The sequence below is a fragment of the Podarcis muralis genome, chromosome 2 (assembly GCF_964188315.1).
Source record: "Podarcis muralis chromosome 2, rPodMur119.hap1.1, whole genome shotgun sequence".
NCBI lineage: Eukaryota > Metazoa > Chordata > Lepidosauria > Squamata > Lacertidae > Podarcis > Podarcis muralis.
In genome coordinates, this window is record NC_135656.1 from 13204067 (window position 1) to 13223036 (window position 18970).

The 18970-nt window shown below is 46.3% G+C and overlaps 1 protein-coding gene and 1 long non-coding RNA gene across 2 annotated transcripts; both read left to right on the forward strand.

Moving 5' to 3' along the window:
• The first annotated feature begins 6701 nt into the window (after positions 1–6701).
• Positions 6702–11819, forward strand: LOC144326872 (uncharacterized). The gene is made up of 2 exons (XM_077923882.1): positions 6702–7900; positions 10452–11819. The coding sequence occupies exon 2, from the start codon at positions 10453–10455 to the stop codon at positions 11701–11703; it is 1251 nt and encodes a 416-aa protein (XP_077780008.1). The 5' UTR covers positions 6702–7900; position 10452; the 3' UTR covers positions 11704–11819.
• Positions 11820–14746: 2927 nt separating this feature from the next.
• On the forward strand, positions 14747–17171 carry LOC114590442 (uncharacterized). Its single transcript, XR_013391758.1, has 2 exons — positions 14747–15382; positions 16463–17171. It is a non-coding gene; the product is annotated as an uncharacterized LOC114590442 (long non-coding RNA).
• Positions 17172–18970: the final 1799 nt, after the last annotated feature.

The window sequence follows — 18970 nt, forward strand, 5'->3', positions numbered from 1 at the left end:
GAGAGGCAGGGGCTGGCCTCAAGGTCACACCCAGTGAGCTTTTTGACCCAAGTGGGGATTCGAACCTTGTTCTCCCCACACCCTAATCCGACAATTTAATCTATGGGTAGGCAAACTAAGGCCTGGGGGCCCAGATCCGGCCGAATCACCTTCTAAATCCAGCCCGCGGATGGTCCAGGAATCAGCGTGTTTTTACATGAGTAGAATGTGTCCTTTTATTTTAAATGCATCTCTGGGTTATTTGTGGGGCATAGGAATTTGTTCATTCCCCCCCCCAAAAAAAAAATATAGTCCGGTCCCCCACAAGGTCTGAGGAACAGTGGACCAGCCCCCTGCTGAAAAAGTTTGCGGACCCCTGATCTAATCACTGCACCACACCAGCTGACCACCACACCACATAATTATGATGGGTTCCCTCTGAGTAGGATTCAGTTGACTGCAACCCATAATTTCCATTAAAGCAGCATCCACTACACAAAATCAGCATCATTCATCATGTGATGCTCTTCTCCATGTGCCATCTCCATAGAGTGGCAACAGGAGAACGGTCTTTTCAGTGGTGGCACCTGCTTATGAAATGCTCTCTTCCCAGGGAGGTTCACCATCACTAACTACTTGGGGGCACCAGGCAAACATGTTTCTTTTCAGCCAGGCTCGGGGAGTTTGGGATATTGTGGCCTCCTTTGTTTTATGCATAAGAATGCTTTCAGCTTTTATTTTATTTCAGTTTTGGTTTTCATTCTTGTCTTACATTGCAAGTCCCTTGGGGACTTTACTTTCTGCAAACAAAAAAGACTAACAAATGCAACAGATAAATTATTATTTATCATTATCCCAAGAACTGAGGGTGCAGCATTGGTGGGTGCTTAGCGTCAGACATCAAGAGTTTGCGGACTTGCAATACAGACCTGTAATTCAATCGCCATGGCTAAGAGGACGCAGGTGATGCTACTGATCCCCAAGCCACTGAGTAGGAGATTTCTGTGCCCCGAAGAATCAGCAAAACGGATCTAACGGATACAAAAAACAGGGAAGTTAGAAAGAGAGAGGAAGGGTGCTTCAAGATGGCCTGCCTATTGAGCATACATTCTGATTTATTTGCAGGGAGATGTCAGCTATTTAATGGGTGACCATATTCATTACCTTACAGGGAGATTAGATCATTCCAGTGCATTTCCTTGTTGCTTCCCGCATTTTTGGGAAGAGGGTTTGTTGCGCTAAACCTCCCAATCAGCTCTCGCCGCTTATTGGCTAGTATGTGATTAGGAACCTAAGAAGCTCCCTTGTGCCAAGTCAGACCATTGCATCCCTCTAGCTCAGCAATGTCTGCACTGACTGGCAGTAGTTTTGCAGGGTTTCAGCCAGGGTGTCTTCCCTAGCCTTGAGATACTGAGGATTGAACCTAGGACCTTCTAACTGCAAAGCAGATGTTCTACCATTGAACTATAGCCCTACAGACGTAGGAATATAAAAAACTACCTTATATTGAGTGAAGCCCATTAGCCAATCGAACTCAGTATTGACTACACTGGCTGGCAGCAGCTCTCCAGAGTTTCTGGCAGAGTACATTCCCATCCCTACCTGGAGATGCAACTGGGGATTGAGCCCATCTGAATCCCACCTGAAATTAGCAACAGCCTGGATGGGCCCAGAGGTGGAAGCTCTGTTTTTACTTAACCCTAAGCCAAACCAGGCACTCAGCTATACAGCTGCAAATAAAACGTTTAAACTGGGTTGCAAAGTGCATTATACAAATGTGACACTAGATGGCGATGGTGAGCTATGGCAAATCCAATAAATTTTTCGAAACTTTGGTTTGTCTTTGCATGCCATCTGAACCTGGACTTGTAGTTTGTCTGTAGGAAACTGGAACAACTCAGCCAGTTTAACACAGACACACACTATCAAAGTGCTGGCCTTTGGAGTAGGCCAAGGGTAGAAGCATTACAAGGAGGAGCTAAACATTCATATCAGGGGAGACGAACGTGATGCCTTCTAGACATTTTTGGACTACAATTCCCATCAGCCCCAGCCTGTGTGACCAATGATTAGGGATTATGGAGTTGTAGGCCACAACATCTGGAGCTCATCACGTCGGCGTTGATGTAGAAATGGGAGAGAATCTTACCACCAGGAGAGTTATGAACATAAGCAAAATGTATATCGTTATGCTGATATACCCGACAATTTTCTTTTCTAACCCCATAGCCATGTAGAGTATCTCCATATAATAGCTGGCCTGAAAGGAGAAACAGACATTCTTAGCTGAATGATGACCCCCTATCAGGATACAGACAAATCTGTCCATTTCAGTTTCTGTCGTTTTTTCAGTCTAAATTTCGGTTCTCCACAGAGAGCCAGTGAGGAGGGGGATTTTTCACTGCTCAATATCCCACCCACTAGAGGAGGCCACAATATCTACAGTTCTCCAGGCTAAAGGCCAAACGCCTGGCTGAAAACATTTTTGCCTGGCACCTCAAATCAGCCAGCGAGGGCACCAGGCAGGCTTCCCTGCGGAAAGCATCCCACACGCAGGAGCCACCACCGAAAAGGCCCGTTCTCCTCGGGGAGATTGCCCTACCGCGTTAATGCCCGTGAGCTGCTGCCCGCCCATCAAGACGACGGCAGAGACGAGGTGGTTCCATATGTCATCGAAGTGATACATCGTAAAGATGTCCATATCCTTTCCCAATTCCTCAGAGAGGTCCTCCTCGTGGAGCTCTTCGATTTCATCCTCCACGTTGTCCCAGCCCCTTAGCTTCACCAAGGCTGTGTGGAAGGAGACGACTGGCTTACTAGTGCCACAGACCACCCATGTCGGCTCAGCAGCATTTGGAAGGTTCTTAGCGCCCCCCACCCCCAGTCTGTACACACTGCCTCTTCCAGCAGTGGAGGCTGGTGCCCGCTGGAACTGATATGGCAGAGGTCAGGGAGGCCAACAGTAGGGGGCGCCAGAGCGAACGGCTGGAGGCGCTAGAGCCAATGGTGAGTAAAACCAATGAGTTCTAGCTTTGTCCCCATTTTCCTCCCCCCCCCTGCTGAGTTCAACACTGAGCCTAAAGAGAACATAGCCAGTTTATGCAGAGATTAGACTACAGCATACAATCAGTCTATATTTAACATTCTTTCAGATATATTTACGGGGTGGTTATATGATAAGGGGGACGTGGGTGGCGCTGTGGGTTAAACCACAGAGCCTAGGACTTGCCGATCAGAAGGTTGGCGGTTCGAATCCCCTCAACGGGGTGAGCTCCCGTTGCTTGGTCCCTGCTCCTGCCAACCTAGCAGTTCAAGAGCACATCAAACTGCAAGTAGATAAATAGGTACCACTCCGGCAGGAAGGTAAACGGTGTTTCCGTGCGCTGCTCTGGTTTACCAGAAGCGGCTTAGTCATGCTGGCCACATGACCCAGAAGCTGTACGCCGGCTCCCTCGGCCAATAAAGCGAGATGAGCGCTGCAACCCCAGAGTCGGTCACGACTGGAAGTAATGGTCAGGGGTCCCTTTACTTTTGCTATATGACAAGGAGCATTCTCTGGTTTGCTTTTGGGTTGTTTTTACAATTTCCCTTTAACCATTCATTCATTCCATGCTTTCCTCCATCACTTTCCAAACTACCAAAAGTCAATTTTTTTCTTTTTAAAAAAAGGAGGAGGAGATTTGTGGTCCTAGGGCAAAATAGCATTTTTAAATCACTTTCAATGTGCAAAACTTTTCAAGGATGCACAGGAATCCCTCTTGCAAAGTAGCAGGAGTCCGGAAGGCACCCTGCAAATTCCCTTGTGCTACAACTACGCGTGGCCTGGAGAAAGTGGATGGAGAGAAGCTTCTCCCCCCCTCTCTCTAGAATTCACCGACATCCTAGGAACCTGAATGTTGAAAGATTCAGAACAGACAAAAGAAACGACTTCAGTGCACTACCAAAGTCTCTCCTGCAGGAGGCAGCGACGGCCACCAACTTGGATGGCTTTCAAAGAGACTTGGGCAAATTGATGGAGAGGAAGGCTATAGTCTCAACTGCTACTAGTTTTGATGGTTGCGTTCTGCCTCCACGGTTGGAGGCGGCAGGAATGCTTCTGAATCTCAGTTGCTGGAAACCACAGGAGGGGAAGGGGCACATGCTCAGGTCCAGAATGGAAACTGAAATTGATATGGTTTTGCAAGTATCCTTTCAACACCTTCCAGTGCCTTTCTATCTTCACTTTTGAGACCATATTGAAAAATCAGAACTCCTATTAGAATAAACAAGTTCTGTTTTAAATACTGAAATACTAAATAAGATGGATAACAATGTATAATAGAAAAAGGAGCATGAAATTAGGTTAAAGGTGTGTGAAAGAAAGTAATAGAAGTGGAAAGAAATTGCAATTGAGTAGATTGGACGCGGGTGGCGCTGTGGGTAAAAGCCTCAGCGCCTAGGGCTTGCCAATCGAAAGGTCGGCGGTTCGAATCCCCGCGGCGGGGTGCGCTCCTGTTGCTCAGTCCCAGCGCCTGCCAACCTAGCAGTTTGAAAGCACCCCCAGGTGCAAGTAGATAAATAGGGACCGCTTACTAGCGGGAAGGTAAACGGCGTTCCGTGTGCTGCGCTGGCTTGCCAGATGCAGCTTTGTCACGCTGGCCACGTGACCCGGAAGTGTCTCCGGACAGCGCTGGCCCCCGGCCTCTTAAGTGAGATGGGCGCACAACCCTAGAGTCTGTCAAGACTGGCCCGTACGGGCAGGGGTACCTTTACCTTTACCTTAGATTGGAAGTCTAACACAAAGGTGGGATGAGGGGTGGTGGGTGGTGATGGGAATTATCTGTGGGATTGAGTGTAGGTACTTTTGAACATTTTTAAGGATTGAAAGGGGTAACAATTTCAAAAAAATCTGACTTTCGGCATTTCACTCAAAAATGGTGCCCAACGGTTGCAGATGCTCCCCTGAAAGGTTTGGCGGTCGAAACAGATGAATTTTTATCACAGGACGTTTGAACATTTTTAAGGATTGAAAGGGGTAACAATTTCGAAAAAATCTGACTTTCGGCAATTCACTCAAAAATGGTGCCCAACGGATGCAAATGCTCCCCTGAAAGGTTTGGCGGTCGAAACAGAAGGCTTTTTATCACAGGACAAGAAATCAGCCCTCGACAACTTAACCGGCGGAAAAATATTTTTTTGGAAAAATCCCTAAGCCACGGGGTCACAATTTCAGAAAAAATCTGACTTTTGGCAATTCACTGAGAAATGGTGCCCAACGGATGCAAATGCTCCCCTGAAAGGTTTGGCGGTCGGAACAGAAGGCTTTTTATCACAGGACGAGAAATCAGACCTCGACACCTTAACCGGCGGAAAAATATTTTTTTGAAAAAACCCCCAAGCCCCGTTTCAGAAAAAAATTGACTTTCAGCAATTCACTCAAAAATGGTTCCAAACGGTTGCAAATGCTCTGCTAGCGACTGAGGCAGCCTTGGTGAGAAGGGCTGTCCAGTCAGAAAGGTTTAACAAGGCAATTTAGCCTGGAGAGGCGGCAGCTTACGCACGAGCAACCCCATACGCATTACACGCGCGGTCAGAATTCCAGCAAAAATCTGACGTTCTGCAATTCACTCAAAAATGGTGCCAAACTGTTGCAAACGATCCCCTGAAAGGTTTTTCGGTGGAAACAGATGGGTTTTTATCATTCAAACAGAATTAGCCCTCGAGGTCTGAACAACTTTTTTTGTCTGAACAAACGGTCACGATTTCAGCAAAAATGTGACATTCTGCAATTCACTCAAAAATGGTGCCAAAGTGTTGCAAACGATCCCCTGAAAGGTTTTTCGGTGGAAACAGATTGGTTTTTATCATTGAAACAAAATTAGCCCTCGACGTCTGAACAACTTTTTTTGGAAAAAACCCCTAAGCCGCGCGGTCACAATTTCAGCAAAAATCTGACGTTCTGCAATTCACTCAAAAATGGTGCCAAAGTGTTGCACACGATCCCCTGACAGGTGTTTCGGTGGAAACAGATGGATTTTTATCATTAAAACAGAATTAGCCCTCGAGGTCTGAACAACTTTTTAAAAAAGAAATCCCTAAGCCGTGCGGTCACAATTTCAGCAAAAATCTGACTTTTTGCAATTCACTCAAAAATGGTGCCAAAATGTTGCAATTGCTCCCCTGAAAGCTTTTTCGGTGGAAACAGGTGGGTTTTTATCATCGGAAACAGAATTAGCCGTCGACGTCTGAACCTGCGGAAAAACATCTTTTTAAAAAAATCCCTAAGCCGCGCAGTCACAATTTCAGGAAAAATCTGACATTCTGCAATTTACTAAAAAATGGTGTCAAACTGTTGCAAATGCTCCCCTGAAAGGTCTTTCGGTGGAAACAGAAGTGTTTCTATCATCGGGAAAAGAATTAGCCGTCGACGTCTGAACTTGCGGAAAAACTTTTTTTTGAAAATTTTCCTAAGCCGCGCGGTCACAATTTCAGCAAAAATCTGACGTTCTGCAATTCACTCAAAAATGGTGCCAAACTCTTGCAAAGGATCCCCTGAAAGGTTTTTTGGTGGAAACAGATGGGTTTTTATCATCGGAAACAGAATTACCCTCGACGTCTGAACAACTTTTTTTTGAAAAAATCCCTAAGCCGCGTGGTCACAATTTCAGCAAAAATCTGACTTTCTGCAATTCACTAAAAAATGGTGTCAAACTGTTGCAAATGCTCCCCTGAAAGGTTTTTCGGCGGAACCAGAAGGGTTTCTCTCCTCGGAAACAGAATTAGCCCTCGACGTCTGAAGTTGCGGAAAAACTTTTTTTTTAAAAAAAAGACAGAGACATATTTGTTCTGAAATCCACTGAGGAGACACGTGTTGTTGTTATTTTAAGAAACCAACTCATAATCTTTGTTTCTTTTGATTTTTGCCATCCTATATATTCTTGACTTGCGCAATTAACTTATCCTCCCATCTATTTTCATTATATAAAAATAAATTATCTGCTTAATCTCGTAAATTCCAATTATGGGTGATTGGTTAGTTAGTTCTTCATGGAAATCTTGAAGCTGGGTGCAGGAGGAAGTTGGGTGGGAAAAGGGATGAGGCTCCTTTAAATGGAGAGAGAGAGAGAGAGAGAGAGAGAGAGAGAGAGAGAGAGAGAGAGAGAGAGAAGCAGATCTGTCTCCAAAGAACCAAAAAGGTCACATTTTCTCATGGGCATTTTTCTTTTTGCACAACAAGGGAGAGAAAGGAAACTTTGGCCAATCTCAGAGCCAGAGAATATGGGGCATGTTATAGACTGCAATGGGGGGCAGTGTGGTTTAGTGGTTAGAGCACTGGACTGGGACTGGATGTTTCGAATCATGCCCCACAGCCAGGCCATGTTCCTCTGGCCTCAGGAGGAGCCTCTTTTGTGGGGCTAGCGAGTCGGGGCCTAGGCCACGTGGAAAGGGTCTAGCAGGGTGCGGCCTTCACGCCCACAGCCAGGCAATTTTATTTCATACCACACCATACGGCAGCCATTTTGTGTTTTGCTAGGTTCTCATTGGTAGCCAATTGGTGGACTGGCCCATGTAGCACTTTCCCAAAATTGGTCTGGCTCCGTCTAAGGCAGCTTCCTCTGTTCTTATCCTATGAAATACCCCACTTTGTATATTAATAGGAGCACGGGATGTTCTGCATATATATCCTAAAGGGGGGGGGGCGAATCTCATGAGCGATATGTCAAATGTGTTTTTCCGCTTGGGGGGCTGCTGCGTCGCTTGTTCCTGAACCTTTTCTTCCTTCCCAATGCCCTGAAGATCCATTGCACACCTTGACTTGCATGAAACCTCCTCTCTCTTATTTGCTCAGTGAACCAGGCGGGGAGAAGGAGGAATGAAGGAAAACAGAAATCCGGCCTGAGAAGGGAGGTCCCTGTCAAGAGAATGGCCAAGATCTCCTCAGGTGAGGATGAAAGGGGAGGCAGGGAAAAGCAAAGAGCCCCTGAAAACATCCCCCCACTCGGGAAGAACTTGTCGGCCAAACCCCTGCATGGAAGTTTATCTGCAGGAAGACGGTCAGCACTTTTCTATTGGATGGGTGTCACTGAGCAGAGTTTTCAATGGAGATGGTGTATCCGGATTAAGTGGGGGAAACAGAACGGGAGAGCATTTGGGTGTGGAGGATGTCATGCAGATACAGAACTGGACTTGCGTATTTGACGGGGTGAACTCCCGTTGCTCGGTCCCTGCTCCTGCCAACCTAGCAGTTCCAAACCACGTCAAAGTGCAAGTAGATAAATAGGTACCACTCCGGCGGGACGGTAAACGGCGTTTCTGTGCGCTGCTCTGCTTTCGCCAGAAGCGGCTTAGTCTTGCTGGCCACATGACCCGGAAAAATTGTCTGTGGACCAACGTCAGCTCCCTCGGCCAGTAAAGCCAATGAGTGGCGCAACCCCAGAGCCGTGACCAGTGGCGTAGCGTGGGGGTGCAGGGGGGGCCGGCCGTACCGGCCGCAACATCTGGGGTTAGGGGAAATCCATGGGTTAGGGGGCGCAAATCCACAGGTTAGGGGGCGCAAATCCACGGGTTAGGGGGCGCAAATTATTTGCCTTGCCCCGGATGCTGACAACCCACGCTACGCCGCTGGCCGTGACTGGACTTAACTGTCAGGGGTCCTTTAAAGGTAAAGGTAAAGGTACCCCTGCCCGTATGGGCCAGTCTTGACAGACTCTAGGGTTGTGCGCCCATCTCACTCAAGAGGCCGAGGGCCAGCGCTGTCCGGAGACACTTCCGTGTCACGTGGCCAGCGTGATAAAGCTGTATCTGGCGAGCCAGTGCAGCACACGGAACGCCGTTTACCTTCCCGCCAGTAAGCGGTCCCTATTTATCTACTTGCACCCGGGGGTGCTTTCAAACTGCTAGGTTGGCAGGTGCTGGGACCGAGCGACGGGAGCGCACCCCGCCGCGGGGATTCGAACCGCCGACCTTTCGATCGGCAAGCCCTAGGCACTGAGGCTTTTACCCACAGCGCCACCCGCGTCCCTCAGGGGTCCTTTACCTTTACCTTTTCAAAAGCACTTCACACTGCCATGCGATGTGAAAGTGCTTCATCTTATCAATGGTCACAACTCCTGAAATGAATGGATGGCTCCAATGCTCCATTTGCTGCCTTCCTTCAAACATTAACATTGGTGTATGTTCTAAGATGTTTCAAATAGTCAAAAAGATGACAGCTTTTAATTCCTCTGAATTTGATATCTACTTTAGATTTTTAAAGGCTGGCTCCCAAAGTTATTTCAGGTGAAACAGATGGATTTAGGCCCATTGCTTGGCCGAATGTTATTCACACACACACACACACACTTCAGTGGAAACTGCATGCAGCTGAGCAGCTCACATTCGGAGCATCAACACAGAAAGGAACAGGAAGGAAGCAACACAAATATTTTGACTGAAGTGTCTTAGGAAAGCGATTTTAAATCATGGGCACCTAGGTTCTGAAAATGGTGTTGCCCGTATTGGTGTGAGTGATGGGGTCCCGTGGCACAAATTTCATGTAATCCCAGTGCAAAGGAAAAGAGCTAAGATCTTCTCCCTTACTATAATGTCCAAACAGGATGGGATGGGGAAGAAGGATAGGTTTGTAAGGAGTCTTCAATAATTTTGCCAAGGCAATTCTTATGTTTCAGGGCCTCATGCTATTAGCCTTTCTTGTATATGGAGATCCTTTATGAAATGCATTCAGGACCATCAAACAAATCTGTACTGAGATACACACATCACCATTTTTACTGCTGGAACTGCTCTGAATCTGACTTCAGGAAGAACGTGTTTTAACTGCACAGTGTCCTGGAATAGACACTCTGCATTGGGAAAGAAGGGAACTGAGTTCCCTCCCATTTTCCACTTTCCTGATGTTCCAAATGACCAGTACCTTGGAGTTATGATTTGTGTTGTTGTCAGGATTCTAACTGGCCTGTAACTGACCTGAGAATTCTGCAGAGCAGTTGCTGCTGTGGCTGGCCGGCTGCTCAGGCGAACGTCAGCTCAGTGGCCAACAGCTCAGTCTTCTTGAGGCTCAGGAGCACCTAGCAAATACCTGCCCTGTTCCTGGCACGCTAGACTCTAGCTGAGGAAGGCATTTCACGTAAGTTTATGGAATAAACATTCCTCACTATGCCATAGCTGAGTTTATGCTCGGTGGAACAGGATAGCTGCAGTAGCAGATAGCAGGACAGCGAAACATGAGCAGCTCCCATCATTCACAACAGGTTGCTGAGGTTCTGGCCATTTTCACAGCAACAGTGCAAGAGTATATTAAATCAGTAGCAGTTTGCTGGAAGAAAGTATGTGTGGATCAGATGTCTATACCTAACCGGGGGGGGGGGGGGGGGGAGAGCAGGGGAACTCTTTCTTTTGCTGCTTCTTTCTGTGCATGGAAGGATGTCCTTCAATGACTAGACCTGCTTGTTATTCCCTCTCTCACTGCATCTTGTCTTCTCTTTTGTTTCCAGGATGTCTTCCAAGGTCTCCCCTGCTCCCCTCCTCTCCAAACCCCCCCTGCGGGTGAAAGAAGGCTCCCTGGTAGTCAGGTGGCTGAGATTAGTGTCCTGCTTCCAATTGTGTGCATTCCTGATGGATATTATGGCCTGGATGATGTGCATTGCCTCAATAGCCATTGTCAACTGGCGAGTGTGGCATGTAGAAAACACAAAGGGAATTGGATCTGGAAACATCTGGATCGGAATCTGGAAGGTCTGTTTTTTGAAAGACCCTTCGAACGACGGAAACTATTATTACCATTGTGAAGAGCTCCATGAACAACATCCAAACCTCCCGAGGGAAATTTTTATTGCTCAGGACCTAATGGCCTTAGCTGCCATTATGAATTCAGCGGCCCTTGGAATACAGTCATTTGCCCTCTGCAATGTGTTGGAGGCCAGAAAACATAAGGATTTTCTCTCAACCTTTTTTGGGCTTGGAGCTCTGCTGAACTTACCAGCAGGGATACTCATCCTGATTTCCGTGATATGGAACATGTCTGCTGTCTTACAAAATGGGGGAATTGACTTCCCTGAAACTTTTGAATTGCCTCAAATTCCCAGCGAGCAGCATATTGGACCTTCTATTTATCTAGGCTATATTGCTGCAGGTTTCCAGCTGCTGAGTGCAGCATTTGTTGGGATGGAGAGATGTTGCATCAGGACCACCGCAACAGATACATCTCAAATAGAAACTGTAGTGGTGATTACCCCAGGAAGTGCGGTGAAAAGCAAGAGTCTTAGTACTTGTTCAAAGTGTGGTTCTCTGCTAGACCTGGTAATTCAAGAGAAATCCTCCGCAGTGGAGATGGAGGAAACCCATGCGGAAGATCTTGTCAAATCCGGCGCAGTTGAGGTGGAGGAAGGCTGTGCAAGTGATCTTGTCATTCGAAAGGAATCCTGCATAGTTGAGATTGAGGAAAGCTGTGCAAGTGATCTTGTCATTCCAGAGGAATCCTGCATAGTTGAGATGGAGGAAAGCTGTGCAAGTGATCTTGTCATTCCCGAGGAATCCTGCATAGTTGAGATGGAGGAAAGCTGTTCGAGTGATCTTGTCATTCCAGAGGAATCCTGCGCAGTGGAGATGGAGGAAAGCTGTTCGAGTGATCTTGTCATTCCAGAGGAATCCTGTGCAGTGGAGATGGAGGAAAGCCCTACACCCAAAGGTTACCTGAAGGACATCAAAGGCCACCTGATGTCCCCAAACATACAATTATACATGTGATTCCCTAGAACAGGGAGTCGTAAACTATCAGATGCAGATCCACGCAGATCTCTCCATACACACATAGATCTGCGTGGATCAGGACTTCAGTGATTTTGGGACTTCAGGTGGGCTTTGATGTCCTTCAGGTGAGGAGGCCTCTTTTTTATGATCTTTTTTTTTAGTATTTATTTATTCATTAAAGATTTTGTTGATTTACAAAAGTGTGCAATGTCTCTCTCTCTCATGTTTCCCCCCCCCCCCCCATGTAACATTTTTACAAATCACTTTCATTTGTTGAGACATTGGGAAGGAAAGGGGAAAGAGGTGGAGGGGGGGGAAGATGGGTGGGGTCGGGTGGCCTAGGGTGTGGTTATTCATTTGTAGTTGGCTGTGGTGGTCTTTGTTTTCATGTGTGAGTGGGGTGGGTGGGTGTTTTAGATCAGCAACAAATCTACTTATTCCAAGACCTCCCTTAAAGCAGTAGTGGATCACCATGAAGAAGGCGCCACCACTGAGAAGGCCTCTGCCTGGTTCCTTGTAACTTGGCTGCTCCCAGAGATGGGGGGGCGGGGTGTCATATTTTTTCCCTTGATTTCCCCCTCTGAAAACTAGGTGCGCCCTATGGTCAGGTGAGCCCTATAGAGTGAAAAACACCGTAATAGTAATTTAGTTAGACCCCGTCCAGCTGGGTTTTCCCCTCTTTTAATTCTAATAGCGCATTAGAGTTCTGATATAAAAAAGGTTTGTCCTGGAATATCAGTTCTGGGAGGGGGGAAGAGCTAAGTGCCTTCATGCCCTGCCTGGAAGCTTCCTTAATCACCCGTCCGGTTTTTGGGGACATCAGTGCATTGGACTAGAATGGGCGATCGGTCTGTTTGCAAGACCCTAAGTAATTGTGAGGTTGGGTAACTTGCGATCTGAACAGCAGTGCCATTTCCTAGAAAGTCAAACATCTTTTCTGTTTCTGTGGAATTAAGCTTTACTTAGAATAAGATACATTCTCCCCAAATCGCCGTCTCCCTCTGTCCTCATCTGCCACAGTCCACAAAAGACTGGGTGTCTTTTCCTGTTGTCCTTGTGCTTTCCAAACAATTGGCCTCCTCCCAAACCGTAGTGCTTATATACTGGGATGGATCTCGTACACGGAAAACCACAAGAAGAATTCATTTCCACAGCATCTGTTAACGGCCTCCCCCCAATCTCTGATAATTCTAAAGAGCTCAATATGGTTTCCAGAACCCTGAGAAAGCTGCAGTTCCCAGCACCTTTAACAAACTACAGTTCCCAGATTCTTGGTGGGGGCGCCTTAAATGTACAGTGCAGCTACCAGTGTTGCAAAGCAAAGTTCACAGTCCTAAAAAGAAAGCTGGTTTAAGCAGGAATATAGGTCCCCAATTAAGGGCTGCTTCAAGCAGGAAGGTGGAGAGGCAGTGCGGCCTAGTGGTTAGACTGCCAAAATAGGACCTGGGAGGCACCGGGACTCAAACCCCCCACTCGGCTATGAAGCCACATCTAAAATAGCATAGAAATAAAGAAGACCGTGAAATGATACAAACATGACCCCCGCTTTGCAGCCTCCTTTGAACAGATGTGAGGAGGCTCGGTGTACCATCCTGCCCAGGGCCAGGCGATATCTGGTTTTCAACGTCAGCCGATGAGCGGGGCTTAAATTCTGCTCAGTTGGGCGGGATTCCAAGCAAACCCCTTCCTGATTCAGAAACAGGTTTGTCTGGCTCTATCTCCTAAACAGTCCCCCTTTTTTGTTTTAGCAGGGGAATCCAGTCTCATTCAGGCAGGGGGCTGCCTTGAATTTCCTGCTGAAACCCCCAAGTTGTCCAACTCTCTTTTAGCTGAAATCCCATCCTCATTGAGGAAGGAGGTTTGCATTAGAAGTGGGACGGGAGGGGAGGGGGAATAGTTTCTAGCAGCAGTACCTCCCCAGGTGTTTTGAGGACCTATTAGTAATTGATTGATTGATTTTCTATACATACCTTTTGCAAACAGATCTTTTTTTAAAAAAGAAACACGGTATGCCACACATTTCCTGCAAATTATCCCCCATGACCATTGCAAAGCTCACAATAATAACAGTAATAGCAGCGTAAAGGTAAAAGGTAAAGGTACCCCTGCCCGTACGGGCCAGTCTTGACAGACTCTAGGGTTGTGCGCCCATCTCACTCTATAGGCCGGGGGCCAGCGCTGTCCGCAGACACTTCTGGGTCACGTGGCCAGCATGACATCACTGCTCTGGCGAGCCAGAGCCACACACGGAAACGCCGTTTACCTTCCCGCTAGTAAGCGGTCCCTATTTATCTACTTGCACCCGGGGGTGCTTTCGAACTGCTAGGTTGGCAGGCGCTGGGACCGAGCAACTGGAGCGCACCCCGCCGCGGGGATTCGAACCGCCGACCTTTTGATCGGCAAGCCCTAAGCGCTGAGGTTTTTACCCACAGCGCCACCCGAGTCCCCCAATAGCAGCGTATTGGACCTTAACTCTGCATAGGAAGGAAACAGGGGCGGGCTGTCTAAAATAAATGTGCCCAGAAAAGGGTGGTGGTGGACAGGAGAGGTTTAGGAGAGAAAGAGTGACCCCTCCCTTCCTCCAGCTTAATCTGCAGCTTACATTTGATGTAAAATGTGCTTTTCTTAAAAAACCAAAAAGCCAGCCACAGGGACAGTCTAAGGAACAATATTTTGGGGGGTGGGGCGATAGCTGCATTAGAGGTTCCACACTGGTAAGGAAATTTCCGGGTTGAGAGACTACTCAACAGCCCAGCTTGTCGGGGTACAGGTCCCCCCCCCCCCCAGTCCATGTGGTCAGTAAAAGAAGGAAATTCCAGCAAGCAAGCAATTTGGAGCAAAACAGCAGTCAGTAGCCTCAGAGCCTTTATTGTTGCGCAACAGGTTCAACAGCAGCCAGTGAACCCAGAGCATGGGGCCACATTGACTTTGAAAACTTTCCCACCATATGTCAGAATACAGTTTGCACAGCATCATCAATACATCCTTGCTACATCACTAACATGTCACAAAAGGGGAGGGTTACACAAGATGAGCAGAGGCAGCTATGGAGAGCACGAGGCTGGAATGTCAGGATGACGAAGGAGGGTTTCCAAGACCATGAGGATCAAAGACTGAGGGGGAAGTGTCTGGATGATATTGTGGAGCCAGACTGGCAGGATGGCAGAGTGGAGAGGCTAAGGGAGACATGGGGAAATGCCGTAGGTGGGAACTTCAGGCAGAAGCACACCAGCGAGGGCAAAGCTGGCTGGGAGTAGGGGAGGATAGCTTGGAAGGGGAAGGCGGGGAGATTGGAAGAAACAGTTTCCAGGATGAAAGGCAGCGGATTAGGGGTGTAGTGGCGTTGGTGAGAACTTGAATTGCTGAGTTTCTCTTTGTGTTTTGAATCTAACCTTATTTTTCAAATCTACTCCTTACCCTTCCTTTCACTAACGGTAACTTAGCCAAAATATGCAACACTTTCAATGGTATAAAATGTCTGCTGAAACGTGAACTCTGCACATGCACAGAGGCTATGTCAGCTTAAAAACAAAAAGAGAAAAGGGGGGAGAAAGGAGGTTTGGAGAGAGTGGACTGCAGGGATTGTGTACAATTCGAAACCATTGAGGGAGATCAGCTTTATGTATCCTTTGCTCATTGCCAAGTTCTTTTCTAACATACCAAGTGCTTTTCACAGGTGGGTTTTTTGTGTGTGTTTTTTACACTTATCCTAAGTTATAAATATTCTGTTTTCATTTACTAATCAGTTTTTCCATGTTGTTTATGAAATGGATCGCGGCACAACCAACATTGTTTGGGGAGTGGTATTTGTTTACCTTTTTTACTTTACTTCTTATTAATTTTGTTATTGTGCCTAGTTCAAGGTACCTGCACCACAACTTTGAATTGTCATTCATTTTTTTCTTGGTATGAATTCGTTTTTCCATATTTTGCTATTACATCAAGAAACATTCTTTGATTTTCATTTAGGATGTTTATTGTTAGAATGCCAAAACAGAGAAGCTTCAGGTTACTTAAAGACTGTGTTTTTAAACATTTATTTATGTTTGGTTCCTCATAGATCAAGTTCCGTTCATTTTGGGAATATGTGTGGCTTTGATAATATTTTTGTATTCTTTAATAATAATTCTTTTCAAAATATGATGTCTTTGTGTCAAGTCCGTTTTCATCTGAAAATGTAATTTTTAACTGGAAATCTAATTTCTTTATTTTTGTTGTTTATATTATAACCCTGGTCTTCCTGTACATGTGGAGTAACTAACTGAAGGAAATCAAACAAAATTAGAAGATAATTACAATAATTACAGTATTTTTCGCCCCATAGGACGCACCGGCCCATAGGACGCACCAAGTTTTTTGGGGGGGAAATAAAGAAAAAAATTATTTTCCCCCCAGGCGCTTGTGGGGCCGGCAGCGGGGAGAAGCGCTCTCCTCCCCGCCGCCCGCCTGCAGACCAGGTCCGGGGACAGCGGGATGGCGCCGTTCCGCCTCCCCGCTGCCCCCCGACATTGTGGGGCTGGCGCTGCAGCTCTCCTGAAGCCTGGAGAGCGAGAGGGGTCGGTGCGCACCGATGCCTCTCGCTCTCCAGGCTTCAGCGAAAGCCTGCATTCGCCCCATAGGACGCACACACATTTCCCCTTCATTTTTGGAGGGGAAAAGGTGCGTCCTATAGGGTGAAAAATACGGTATGTGGAAATGTGATAATAATGTTAAAATGATTAGCATGCTTAACAGGCTACAATTTTATTATTTGCAGCTAACCAAGATAACTCCAGGAGATTTTTTAGGGAGGGGCTTTTTACCCCTTCCTTCTTTTCTAATTCTGTCTTTTAAGTCCCTAAAAGGCCCTGCCCCCTACAGCATAACACTTCTATAGATGTTGTTGCAGACGCAATGATGGAGAACCCTAAGCCCAACTCCTCCTGACTACGAGACTATTTATTACCTACAGCAGCAGCAGCAGCAACAACAAAGACACAGGAGCCTGGCCACAACTCTTTCCTTTCAAAGGATAATGACTGAGATGGAGTGGGGCTAACGAAGGGGGGAGGAGTTGAATTGTAAGGGCATTTTTGTCACTTTTGAACCTCAAGACTGTGCTCCAGGATTGACAAGAAGATCACAATTGCCTCAAGATATGCAACTGATGTCTAATTAGTTTGTCGTGTATTAAGTGTTATTTATGTAGGAATGTTGGAATATGTTTGACAGTGTGTCATTTCCACGGAAAGGAAAAGAATTTTTATGTGTAATTTTCTGGTTGTTGTTGTTTAATGTATAATGTCTTATTGCTTACACCCCTGTGGAGGATTCTCATGCTTTCTAATGGTTCAGGCTATTGTGTAATCCACTCTTTAGATTTGATCACTGAAAAATATGGTATTTTGTTAGTTGCTCCTTGGGACTTTTTATCAACAAGTGCCTTTGAAATGTTTTAAATAAAAATTGAGGTGTACTTAACAGTATTCCCAGTAGAGGGCAGCAGTACATAACAACTGAAGTTGTCACATCCCTGGCCTCATGAGTCCTTCCTATTCATGTAAGTTTTTTATGATGAAAAATATACAAACAAGTACAGTGGTACCTCGGGTTAAGTACTTAATTCGTTCCGGAGGTCCGTTCTTAACCTGAAACTGTTCTTAACCTGAGGTACCACTTTAGCTAATGGGGTCTCCTGCTGCTGCCGATTTCTGTTCTCATCCTGAAGCAAAGTTCTTAACCCGAGGTATTATTTCTGGGTTAGCAGAGTCTGTAACCTGAAGCGTATGTAACCCGAGGTACCACTGTAGAGCCATTTTCAGAAGGATGGATATGCTACTAAAGATTTACTCATAGCCTACAAGAGTTAAGAGTGAATCTCAAGTGCTATCAAGGGCGCACCTGAAACATTTTGGAACCTTTTAGAAAGCATTACACAAACGCTGATTATTAAAGCTTTTTTTTTTTTTTTTTTTTGGTCTTCAAAAGCGTACATTGCACTACTGAACCTTCCTCATGCTACGCTTACTGGAGGGTTGAAAGACTGTGAATTAGGCCTAATCCGATGTGTTAAGTTGCATGATACATCACAAGTGTTCTCCCATCAGCCCCCTCCCCCCCAATTGAAATACTTGATTTTTCCCCAGTTCTGGGATAGCTGCTTCCAATGATCAGGCAGGGCTCAAGGACAGGACTGGGTGGTCCAGGCAATGTTTCGTGAACTCCATGGCACTGAGAGCAGCATCAGAGAATCCAAACACAGCTGCATCTCCAGCCTTGTTGCTACGACACTTCTCATGTGTTGGCCAAGAGGGAAAAAACCGATTTATTTATTTATTTATAGGGGTGCCCTTTAAATAGTTGGGAGCACCTAACAGCGCAGATGTTGCTGTGTTCCCAACCCCACCCAGCCCACGTGGCCAATGGTCAGGGTGATGGCAGTTGTAGGAAGGCAACAGGCACAGTCTCTCTGCAGTGCTTGATCGCAACACTAAACTCAGGCACAGCAGCTTGTAGCTTTCAACTGAATATTTGTAGGAGTCATAAGGCAGGACTTTTTTATTTGGGGGAGGCCTTCCCCCATTCCCATGCTGTCACTTGGAAGGTACTGGATGCAAAAGAAGAGAGGTATCATTTGTATGTACTTCTGGAGTCGAGATACCAATTCCTGATCATCTGAAAACCCAAAAGCATGAAGTTAAAAGGCAGAACTGCCAAGACATCGTTCAGAAGCCTCAAGTTCCACACCAGCTTCCTCGTGAGAAACTAAAAGGCACCGGGTGGCTACATCCATTGGTCCTGTGGCCTCACCTCTGCCTTATTTTCTACTCTGTCCTCAATTCTGTCTCCATGCTTTTATGCCTGTACTAAGCTCCCAGGTGGCTGCATATGGCCTCAATTTGAGAAATCATGATAAGGTATCCATTTGCTAAGAGATGGGAAAGTAGAGCTGTTAGGAGCTACAGCAAGGATCTTCTAAGAATGTATTCATCTTAACCCACTATTATTTCACACATCCAGGGAGAGACAGACCCAGTTTCTAAGCAGGGAAAGAATGAAAATTACCTTTTCCATTGAAATGGCAGAAAACAAATTTAGGCTGTACCAGATATAAAGGGAAATATATATACATAAGGGAAGAGAGAAAACCTGTTTCACACACATTGTTTCAAATGATCAAGGTACCCACTGACACTTTCTTCTTTTTAACCTTGACCGCAGCTAGTCTTTGTCAGCAGTTTAATTGACAGAACCCAAAGGCAGCTGTGGCAGAAAAACAGATCAA